The sequence below is a fragment of the Balaenoptera borealis genome (assembly GCF_965194805.1).
Source record: "Balaenoptera borealis genome assembly, chromosome: 17".
NCBI classification, from domain to species: Eukaryota; Metazoa; Chordata; class Mammalia; order Artiodactyla; family Balaenopteridae; genus Balaenoptera; species Balaenoptera borealis.
The window spans coordinates 3,255,756-3,268,155 of record NC_138876.1 but is presented as its reverse complement, the minus strand read 5'-3'; the positions used below and the strand labels follow the sequence as shown (position 1 = coordinate 3,268,155).

General features: G+C 41.8%; 1 protein-coding gene across 5 annotated transcripts in view; it reads right to left on the bottom strand.

Annotated features, from left to right (window-relative positions):
- Positions 1-12,400, bottom strand: part of TRAPPC9 (trafficking protein particle complex subunit 9) — a 552,118-nt gene that overhangs the window by 483,845 nt on the left and 55,873 nt on the right. For all 5 annotated transcript variants that reach the window (XM_082364605.1, XM_082364607.1, XM_082364606.1 and 2 more), the window contains one exon: positions 5,836-5,964. In XM_082364605.1, the coding sequence (XP_082220731.1) occupies positions 5,836-5,964 (129 nt within the window). The remainder of the gene's footprint in view (positions 1-5,835; positions 5,965-12,400) is intronic.

Genomic DNA, 12,400 nt, shown 5'->3' with positions numbered 1-12,400 from the left:
TGGGCTCAGGGAGTCTGGGAGACAAGTGGGGCACGGGAAACCACTCTCTCCCCCCGGGTGCTGGCCACCCTCAGGAAGCGCCCAGGATCTCAGCTTCGTGACATGACAGCCCTGAGCACGACGGGGACAGGTCTCCTCATAGGAAGGCCCACTGTGGCCCAGAGCTGCCTGCGACTGGGTGAGTCTCTCTAGTTCCGGGATAGAGTATGAAGACACCCATTTCCCCGAAGCCCTAAAGTTCACGGAGAACGTGGCTTTACCAGTAACAAAGGAGCCGTTTACCTCCCGTTGGCCGGTGGAGAAAAGAGGAGTGCAATTACTGGGCCCACTTAAGCCCCAACATATACTAATTAGCCAAAAATTCTGTGGCTTAACGTTCAGGGTGACTGTATAACAGTCCTAATTCTGACGCTGCTGCTAAATTATGAGTACAGGAAGTACTGACCCTCTTCAAATATTTTACTCATTTCTTAATTGGATCTTTCATCATAAAACCAGCTTTTTCTATTTTAATTCCTTAGTAATTGCTAAAGACTATATAAAATGATGGCTTCATACAAAACAATAGCTAAGGGTTTAAGCTCTTTTGAGATAACCACTGCGCTAAACACTTTACATAATTTCTTACTCTCACAATTCTACAAAGCAGATGTTAGCGTCCCTATTTTACAGACAAGGGAAAAACTCAGAAAGAACGGACTCAAGTTCGCATGGCTAAGTGGTAGCACGTGCATTCAAACCCAAGTCAAAAAACTACGCTCCTTCGTACAGCAACCAAATCACCTCCCACTAATTAACACACAGCAGCGGGTTCAATACTCAGGGAGTTCAATACATTTTTCAGCTTTAAGGTGCTCCAGGGATCACATCTATCTGTTTTATAAAATCATGGCTCACTGGTTTCTAATACTGGAAGAAAAGTACAATTTCGCCATTGTTTGCACAGCAAGTCTGAAATTTTCACACTGAGATGACAGAATAAAAATAAGATATAACTAGAATAATTTGTCCAGGTATCCAGACATAATGGACATTGTGCTATCCTTAAGCATTAAACAAAGAAGTCAAATCAAAGGAACGTGGGTTAAGTCTTCTTCCACAAACAGGAAAATTAAGACTTTTAAAAGGTGCAACAGCGCCACCTATGGCCAAAAAGGCTGTCCAGGTTGCTGTAAAAGATACAACACAAAAATTGCCTGTCTAATAAGAAACGATCAGTAAGGTTTTTAAAAATAGGATGTTCAGAGCCTATAACTAAAAGCTTATCTAGCTCATAACTGAATTCTGCTTCAGGGAAGGGAGTGGTATTCAGTATGTAATCTGAAATTGTTAACACTCCTGAATATAAACAAAAGACATAGGCTCATGGAAACTAATCTTAGAAGAAGGAATCCAGTCCAGCCTCTTCATTTTACAGACAGGGAGACTGAGACCCAGGATCCATCCTTCTAGCAATCAGCAGCAAAGCTCTCCTAGTCCTTTTGTTTTACACTAGCTAGCTGTACTAGCTCTATATTCATAAAAGTCATGTCTGCACGTTTCCAACAGTAGATAATCTGTGTCTTGCAAAATACTTCCCAAAGAGCATTTAACTACAAATCATACAATTTTGTTGAAATACAAAACACTTATTTATATATTAAAATAAAGAGGGAGGGGATATGGGGATATATGTATACATATAGCTGATTCACTTTGTTATGCAACAGAAACTAACATAACATTGTAAAGCAATTATACTCCAATAAAGATGTTAAAAAATAAAAATTTTTAAAAATTTAAAAATAATTTAAAGATAATAAATAAATAAAATAGCATGAGCTCCACTTTTATTCCCTCTATAAAGGAAAAGTGACAGATGTCAAATCAACGTTTTGATTATTTACCTCCCCCAGCAGCAGAAATACTTGCTCAATCAAAAAAAGCAGCATTCTCCTAGCATCAACAAGGCAATTCCTTAAAAGATAACATTCCGTCTTTATCTTGTAAGAGGACACATGACCCACCATCATGATGACGCTCAGATCTGGATTGTGTAAACTGTCAACACGTCATTAAATGTACAGCTCTCTTGTCTCAAAAGACTCATATACCTGTGCCTTGACTTCTAACAGGCAGAATTGTTCTCAGAGCTTTCTGAGATGCTCTTCCCAGGTTTTATAAAATCCTCAAATTTGGCTTGAATAAAATTTTCCATTTTCTTTCTTAAAAAATAAATAAATAAAACCTATTAAGGGTACAGGAAAAAAAAATCAAAACTTTCTTCAATCACAAAAGAGATAAGCTTATTCTCTGAAAATAATCAATATTGATTTTTCTAAACGTAAAGGCTGTGGTCAAATTCCTAGCAATTTAAAGGTTCTAGTGGATGATTACAAGGCAATATGAATTCTGAGTTGTAAAAATATACATTCTGTACAAATAATCTTCAAGTTCTTCAGCTGAAGACAATTTAGCTAGCCCCTATCTTACTAGGATGACACTCATCAAAACTTCATACTGCACTAAAAAAAAGTAACCGAATCCTTATCACTTTAAGTGATATTCATATATATCATATGTATATACACACTGAATATGCATCAGAAATAAACCACCCTCTTCGGTATTCAGAGCTGATCTTTCTAAACTATCTGTCATTGTGACAGCAAATTTTTACTGAGAATCTCTTGGGTGCTTTCTGCAAGGTATCTATCTCACAGTCAGACTAGGTAAATAACATTATTCAAATTTCACAAATGAGGAAATATATACTTAAACCATAAAAACCAACTTAACATATTCATCATAAGGAAAGAAAAGAGTAAAGATTTTTACTTTCTCTCAATTTTCAGTGGCTTAATCTTTTCTTCCATACTAAAGACTACATAAAAGCAGTTCAGTCTTTATAAGTTTCTCTCTCAACAAGCCTCACTAGAGAAAAACAAGCGGTAAGTCATTAGTAATGGTTGGATTTTCAACGCTCACTTCTCTTTTGCACTGTAATCATTTTTTATGTTTCTTTTTAGTGCTTCCAGAGTTAAAATAAAAAATACTAACTTTTTAGATCATTAGCTGAGAATCAAACATCTATGCCACTCTGTCTCATATTCTCACTGACACCTCTTCTTTTAAGGCCTCATCAGGTTGAGGTCCCTAAAATCAGTCATTCATGAACTCACAGGCGTCTGGGAAACCAGCCAGCGGGAGGCTGATCAGAGGAGCAATTAAGGACGCATACTGTGCAGTCACCCCAGGCCGGTTCCAGCCCCGAGTCTGCCGCTGCCAGTTGCATGATTTGGGGCAAGTTACCCCATCTCTTTAAACCTCAATCCCTCACCTGCAAAAAGGAGTTACTGATAACTACCCTCAAACACCTGCTAGGAGGTAAAACGTAAGGAAAGCATTTAGCACAGCCTGGCCTAGGGTAGATGCCAAATCATTCATAGCTATTTCAATAATTAGGAATGATAATGCTTACTATTAATAAATTAAGCTAGTCCAAAAAGTACAGATAACCATAAAGGAGAAACATGTGTAAGTCAATAAGCATTTTCTTTTGGATTGATTGCAGAATGTCCTATTGATTTTTTAATAAACCAAGTTTTGAATAACCCTGAATACTCTGAATACTAAGAAAGTGAAGTTTTTTTAAAAAAATTTAAACAAAAGGAGAATTAAAGCAAAAAGAGGTAGGGAGTACAGAATTCTTTTTTGAAACTAAATTCAGTTTTAAGAGGGGGGAAAATTCCCTTTTCTCAGAGGAAATCTTGAAAACTATGTAAAGGGGATCTGAGATGTCTAGAGTCTTTTAACACTATTCATGAATTCATATTACCAAGTCTTAAAACTACTTGACAATCAACAATAATAATACTGATAATAATAATGGCTGCTAACATTTATCCAGCACTGGCTGGGACTGTTGTAGGTCCTTTATATGTGTATCTCATGCAGCCTTCACAAGAACGCTCCAAGGTAAGTACAGTTATTATCTCCCCCACTTCACAGATAAGGAAATTGAGGCACAGAGAGATTAAACTTGTTCCAGGTCACACCGCCATTAAATGACATCTGTAGCCTGCTATTTTGCTGGTGAAAAAGGAACCTGAGATATAAATTCAAGGGAGAATGTTAAATAATCAGTTTGTCTGGTCTTCACCTCAAAGAGTGGATACCATAAACTCCGGATGTGAGATGAGGCTGCCACTACAAGCTGACTAATCTTGAAATTAATATCCAGGACGAAGCAACATATATACTCATGATAGCAAATCCGATCATGGCTCTGGACCCTTTAGTGCCTAGAAGGTGGGAAAATCATTTCCAATCTAAATGCCATCGGCGCTGCTCTTTCAGCTCTCATCCAAGCTTCACTGGATGTCCTTCTCCACAGACTGTCTTCAACAGTGAAAAGTTCTCAAGTGTTTCACACTATGCACAGCTAAATAAAGACATTTCTCTACTGCAGACAGAGCACTTTTTCAGGCTTAAAACTTTTTGCCTATCTTTAGCAAGGGGAGAAAGTGAAACGTCACCCTAAAAAGGTGCCAGAGTCTCACTAATCACATGAGTAGAACAGTCTCGACACATTATAACTCTTCAAAGAGCAGGGAAAGAATAAAATAAAACAACCTCCAACAAAAGGCAACCCAGAGAGAGAGCACTTTCTTCTAAGGAGAAGATAAAACAGCTGTCACCTGTGTGTTGGCTATTTTAGCACTTGGCCGCTGGCGCGAGGCGACAAGAGGACTTGCAATGCTGGAATCTCATAGCAGAGACAGCAGTTACAACACCACGGGATAAACACAGGTGGTGAGCACCGACGGGAGGCATCTCAAGTCAAAACGGAAGCCCAGGAGAGCAGGGAGCAGAGACATTCCAGTCGGAGGACTTTCTCTATCACTTCTCAGCCCGCTTTACTTTCCTCTCCAATAACTGAGACCCCACTAAAACCGTCAGGAACGGTCTGCTGAAGGATGATAAAACATCTTCAAGGGCCACCAAAGATTCATCTAAGCAGTTCTACAAAGAGTGCACCCAGATTCAGACTGCGCGGCTACACTGACTGGCTCATAGAGGTGGTCTCTGCACTCTTTGCTGGTGACGGGGATGGTATAATTCAGGGGAAAAAGACATTGAAGGCATTTCCCCATCCAATACACATTAACAGCCGTGGGCCTTCTCTTTGGGGGGAAAAAAATCTGTAAAAACCTCATGGTTCAAAAAACACCTAGTAGTTTTGTGTATAGCCTCGATCTCTGCATTCCTTGTTATTATCTTCGTGACCTATGCGGTATGACAACTACATCCTGAACATTTAAGGCAAATTCATTTATTAAGGGTCAAAAGGGTCAAGTTCATTCAACAAGCATTTGTGGTTCTGCTCCTCCAAAGATGCATTTTTACTCTTCATAGGCGCTAACAAACATGAGCAAATCAAACTTCACGCATTAAGAGAACTTCATCAACCAGAAAAATAAGAAACAGCTCCCCGGGCCCTGAATTAGCTGCTAAAATTGACATCTGGGACTAACTTCACCAAATACACAGAAATTATGACAAGGACCCAGACAGAGAACTTCAAAGACAGCCTACCATGAAATTTTATGCAACTGGTCCAGAAATCAACCCATCATTGTAATCCATTAATATCATTTGATAAGACTCAATAAGATCAATACATATTCAATAGAACCAGAAGACAATGTCTCACGTGCAGGATTTCTGACTCAACAGATTTTATATTTTATTTAAACATTATTCAACCTTCACTCAGAGGGAACAGGAATAGATTACTCCTGCTTGCTTAAGGTCTGTAACTGAGTCCAGGATGGAGGCAAGAGCAGAGCTTACCTGGTCGATGTCTGTTGGCTGCTTCAGCAGGAAGTGAGCTACCCTGGAACCTTCGAGCTCCAGTTTTACCACCAGTTCCACCAGGATAGTGATAGATGACAGAAGCTGAACATAACCCTTCAAGGGCAGCTGGGCATTAAAATAAAAGTTCAATTAATAAAGTTAGTGGCCCACCCTTAGCAAAAATTGCAGTGACTAAGAATGATCTGAACAGCTTGATGATGTGGAAATGCCAATTTTTCCACAAAACAGAGATCAAACCTACAGATCACTGGTTTTGTTACAAACAGGAACATGGCCCCTACTATGTTTTGCAGGCCCGTGTCAAAGCTGGCAGCGCAGAAAACTCTCGTGATGCTCAACGTTCCTCTGAGGGGCTGAGCACATGTGAGACAGGCTGTTCATTCATTCACTCAACCAACAGTTTAGTTCACACTGTGTGGCAGGCTCTGCGCCAGATGCTGACACTGCAGACAGATGTAGAAGTGCCCTGGATCGAAAATATTTTTAAAATCATACCACTGGAAGAAGGACCAGAATACCTATCCCCATCATTCACCCTGAATGCATCTATCCCATTTCGAGGAAACACCTAGCAGGCCTGTCTCCTTCTCAAAGGCAGCCATACTGAGTTGCTGCAACTTTTCATTCTTCTATCACTGGCAGTTAAACCCTAAGAACCCTGGACTATGCTACTCGCCTCACAAGTTGTGCTGCAGTGTTCATCTTTACCCAGTAGCTCAGTGGTTCTCTAACTTTTTGGTCTTAGAACTCCTTGACGCTGAAAAATCACTGAGGACCACAAAAAAGAGCGCTTTTTTTGTGCAGGTTACATCTACAGATATTTACCATATTCGAAAATAAAACCAGAAGAGGATTTAAATATTTATGTGTTCCTTCCTTTTAAAACAATAATAAGCCCATTACATGTTAAACTTTTTTTTAAATATCTTTATTGGAGTATAATTGCTTCACAATGTTGCGTTACTTTCTGCTGACTAACAAAATGAATCAGCTATATGCATACGTATATCCCCACATCCCCTCCCTCTTGCGTTTCCCTCCCACCCTCCCTATCCCACCCTTTCATGTGGTCGCAAAGCACCAAGTTGATCTCCCTATGCTATGCAGCTGCTTCCCACTAGCTATCTATTTTACATTTGGTAGTGTATATATGTCAATGTTACTCTCTCACTTCACCCCAGCTTACCCTTCCCCCTCCAAGTGTCCTCAAGTCCACTCTCTACGTCTGCGTCTTTATTCCTGTCCTGCCCCTAGGTTCATAAGAACCATTTTTTTTTTTAAGATTCCACATATATGTGTTAACATACGGTGTTTCTTTTTCTCTTTCTGACTTACTTCACTCTGTATGACAGACTCTAGGTTCATCCACCTAACTACAAATAACTCAATTTCGTTTCTTTTTACAGTTGAGTAATATTCCATTCTATATATGTGCCACACCTTCTTTATCCATTCATCTGTCAATGGATACTTAGGTTGCTTATATGTCCTGGTTATTGTAAATAGTGCTGCAATGAACACTGTGGTACATGACTCTTTTTGAATTATGGTTTTCTCAGGGTATATACGCCCAGTAGTGGGATTGCTGGGTCATATGGTAGTTCTATTTTTAGTTTTTTAAGGAACCTCCATACTGTTCTCCATAGTGGCTGTATCAATTTACATTCCCACCAACAGTGCAAGAGGGTTCCCTTTTCTCCACACCCTCTCCATCATTTATTGTTTGTGGATTTTTTGATGATTTTTTGATGACCAGCCATTCTGACTGGTGTGAGGTGATACCTCATTGTAGTTCTGATTCGCATTTCTCTAAAGATTAGTGAAGTTGAACATCTTTTCATGTGTTTGTTGGCAATCTGTATATCTTCTTTGGAGAAATGTCTATTTAGGTCTTCTGCCCATTTTTGGATTGGGTTGTTTGTTTTTTTGATATTGAGCTGCATGAGCTGCTTGTATATTTTGGAGATTAATCCTTTGTCAGTTGCTTCGTTTGCAAATATTTTCTCCCATTCTGAGGATTGTCTTTTCATCTTCTTTATGGTTTCCTTTGCTGTGCAAAAGCTTTTAAGTTTCATTAGGTCCCATTGGTTTATTTTTGTTTTTATTTCCATTTCTCTAGGAGGTGGGTCAAAAAGGATCTTGCTGTGATTTTTGTCATACAGTGTTCTGCCTATGTTTTCCTCTAAGAATTTCATAGTGTCTGGCCTTACATTTAGGTCTTTAATCCATTTTGAGTTTATTTTTGTGTATGGTGTTAGGGAGTGTTCTAATTTCATTCTTTTACATATAGCTGTCCAGTTTTCCCACTTATTGAAGAGGCTGTCTTTTCTCCATTGTATATTCTTGCCTCCTTTATCAAAGATAAGGTGACCATATGTGCGTGGGTTTATCTCTGGGCTTTCTATCCTGTTCCATTGATCTATATTTCTGTTTTTGTGCCAGTACCATACTGTCTTGATTACTGTAGCTTTGTAGTATAGTCTGAAGTCCAGAAGCCTGATTCCTCCAGCTCCGTTTTACTTTCTCAAGATTGCTATGGCTATTCGGGGTCTTTTGTGTTTCCATACAAATTGTGCAATTTTTTGTTCTAGTTCTGTGGAAAATGCCATTGGTAGTTTGATAGGGATTGCACTGAATCTGTAGATTGCTTTGGGATGTATAGTCATTTTCACAATGTTGCTTCTTCCAATCCAAGGACATGGTATATCTCTCCATCTGTTTGTGTCATCTTTAATTTCTTTCATCAGTGTCTTATAGTTTTCTGCATGCAGGTCTTTTGTCTCCTTAGGTAGGTTTATTCCTAGGTATTTTATTCTTTTTGTTGCAATGGTAAATGGGAGTGTTTCTTTAACTTCTCTTTCAGATTTTTCATCATTAGTGTATAGGAATGCAAGCAATTTCTGTGCATTAAGTTTGTATCCTGCTACTCTACCAAATCCATTGATTAGCTCTAGTAGTTTTCTGGTAGCATCTTTAGGATTCTCTATGTATAGTATCATGTCATCTGCAAACAGTGACAGTTTTACTTCTTCTTTTCCGATTTGGATTCCTTTCATTTCTTTTTCTTCTCTGGTTGCTGTGGCTAAAACTTCCAAAACTATGTTGAATAACAGTGGTGAGAGTGGGCAACCTTGTCTTGTTCCTGATCTTAGAGGAAATGGTTTCAGTTTTTCACCACTGAGAACAATGTTGGCTGTGGGTTTGTCATATATGGCCTCTATTATGTTGAGGTAGGTTCCCTCTATGCCTACTTTCTGGAGAGTTTCTATCATAAATGGGTGTTGAAGTTTGTCAAAAGCTTTTTCTGCATCTATTGAGATGATATGGTTTTTATCCTTCAATATGTTAATATGGTGTATCACATTGATTGATTTGCGTATATTGAAGAATCCTTGCATTCCTGGGATAAACCCCACTTGATCATGGTGTATGATCCTTTTAATGTGCTGTTGGATTCTGTTTGCTAGTATTTTGCTGAGGAGTTTTGCATCTATGTTCATCAGAGATATTGGCTTGTAGTTTTTTTTAGTTCTTCTAGATCCTTGTTATTTGTTTCTTGTATTTTCTCCATTCTGCTCCAAGATTTTGGATCATCTTTACTATCATTACTCTGAATTCTTTTTCAGGTAGCTTGCCTATTTCGTCTTCATTTATTTGGTCTTGCAGGTTTTTACCTTGCTCCTTGGTCTGTAACATATTTTTTTGTCGTTTCTTTTTTTTTTTTTTTTGATGGGTGGTGCCGTATTCCTGTCTTACTCATTGTTTGGCCTGCGACATCCAGCACTGGAGTTCGCAGGCAGTTGGACAGGGCCGGGTCCTGGTGCTGAGATGAGGAACCTCCAGGAGGCCTCACTCCAATTGATATTTCCAGGGGTCTGAGGTTCTCTGTTAGTCCAGTGGTTTGGACTTGGAGCTCCCACCACATGAGCTCGGGCCCAACCTCTGGCCTGGGAACCAAGATCCTGCAATTTTCGTGGTGCTGTTAAAACAAAAAAGAAAGAAAAAAGGAGCAGTACAATATCAAAGAATAAAAAGCAAAACAAAATTAGAAAGATAAAAAACATATTAGGAAAAATAAAACTATAATTGAAACAACTGCAACAAGGTAAAATGAAACCACAACAGAAAAAAGAAGAAAAAAAAAGGGGGAGGGAACAAGCCAAAAGAAGAGAAAAATAACAAAGTATAAAGAATAAAATAAAACTAGAAAAATAAAAGATTTATTAGGAAAAATAAAAATATAAAAGAATCAACAACAATGAATCAACAAGGTAAAACAGAGCCCCAATCTAAAAGAGGAAAAAAAAAAAACTCTTGGCGTTGGGGGTGGCGTTTAGGCGGGGGTGGAACTTAGGCAGGGGTGGGGTTAAGGGTGGGCGGGACCTAGGTGGGTGGGGGGTGACGTTCAAGAGTGGGGCAGGGCCTCTGCTTAGAACCTGCCACAAGGGGAGAGGCAGCACGTGGAAAGGAGGGTCTCTGGAGCGTGGGGTTCCAGGAGTTTGGAGGTGGGGCCCTGAGTGCAGGTGTGTGGGTGGGGTTTAGGCCCAGCGAGTTGGAGGGGGTCTCCGAGTGTAGAGGTGGGGCCCTGGGTGGGGGCCCTGGGTGGGGATGTAGGGGTGGGGCTTGGGCTCTGCATGGCAGGAGGGAGGCTCCGAGGGCAAAGGATTAGGCCTGGGAGCCCAACAGGCTTCCCGGTGCCTAAGTGGACAGGGAAAACACTAGCCTCATTCCTTTCCGTTCGTTCATGCCCCTCCCCCAGTCTCCCCCAGGGTCTCCCCCGTCCCCGCTGGACCCCTAACCGTGGGTGGATCCCGCTGGGTGTAGGAACTCCTCCCTTCCCCCAGCCACCCCTCGGCAGTGCCATCCCAGAGGTCCGGCCTTTACTTTTGCTCCCCCTTCCCCCCCGCCCACTCCCTCAGGACCCATGTGGCTGGAGGGGGCCTCGGTGGGCAGACGATCAGGCCCGGGATCTCAGCGGGTTTCCAGGGGCCCAAGTGGGCAGGAGAAACCTGGCCACGCTCCCTTTTGATCCTCTGCCCTCCCAATGGTTCCCCAATTTCCCCCTTCGGGCGTGGGATCCCTTCCCCTCCCCCAGCCAGCCCTCAGGGGCTCCAGTCCCGTCCCACCTCCACTTCTCCTCCCCCTTCACTCCCCCCATGCCCCACATCCTACCCAGTGGCTGGGGGTTCCTCCCATCCCCTTAGGTGTCCGTGGTCCCCCACCGGTGCCTGGTAGGTGCCCTAGTTGTGAGGAGATGCGAATTCCACGTCCTCCTAGTACGCCATCTTGACCATGTTAAATTTTTTAAGGGGTGTTTTTTGTTTTTGGCTGCGTTGGGTCTTCCTTGCTATGTGCAGGCTTTTCTCTAGTTGCGGCAAGCGGGGCTACTCTTCATTGAGGTGCACAGGCTTCTCATTGCTGTGGCTTCTCTTGTTGCGGAGCACAGGCTCTAGGCGCACGGGCTTCAGTAGTTGTAGCACGCAGGCTTCAGTAGTTGTGGCACTCGGGCTCAGTAGTTGTGGCTTGCGGGCTCTAGAGCACAGGCTCAGTAGTTGTGGCACATGGGCTTAGTTGCTCCATGGCATATGGGATCTTCCCGGACCAGGGCTCGAACCCATGTTCCCTGCATTGGCAGGCGGATTCTCAATCACTGCACCACCAGGGAAGCCCCGACCATGTTAAATTTTCATGAACAACAACTACGTTTCAAAACAAAAACAATACGCTGGAAGAGGGGCATTGTTTGCATTTTTACAATTTTACATGAAATTTCTTTCATGTCTGGCTCGAGACAAGTGTGCTGATTCTCACACCTGCTTCTGCCCTCAATGTGCTGTGATGTCACACGTCCTGGAGCCCCCCGGAAACCCCACTGTGCGTTTCTGAGGGACCAAGAGTGAAATAAGCTGGCAGCACCTGGCACCACCCACTCCACCCCGCCTTCACAGGAACCCGACCTGCCCATTATCACTGGGTGGGTCAGGTGCCCAGTGGCTTCTTCCCAGATAAGCACCTAACCTTCAGCTCTACTCCACCAGTGCACAGCAAGTCATTATAGACCTCTCCTTCAAGAAAACGAAGTAAAACTCCTATTCGCCTTTCCCCTCCTACTTAATCCTTTATCTGTTTCTTGTTTCTTTTCCATCTATTCCTTCTCTTTCTCACTTTTATTTCCCTATCCTCTTTAAGAAACCAAATTATGAAATTTAAGTCCATTTTAAGAATTTATATTTTGTGTGTCCTATAGGACGCTGTTGATCTTCCACTGAAGAACTTGGTTACTTCATTCTGACTTGTATTTACCACAGTGGCTGACGGGCCCTCTGACTGAGCTGTCAACCTCTTCCAGGAAAGGACCCTGTTTCAGACCTCACTCACGCCACGTTTATTTAACAAGCACTCACAGAACATTTACAATATGCTAGATGATGGACACACACAGACCACGCCTCCCACTCCCACCTCCAGGACATGGCCCCTGAAGGAGAAAAACACGCAAACAGGCAGTCCCAGCACAGAGGGTAAACTCCGTGCAGACAGG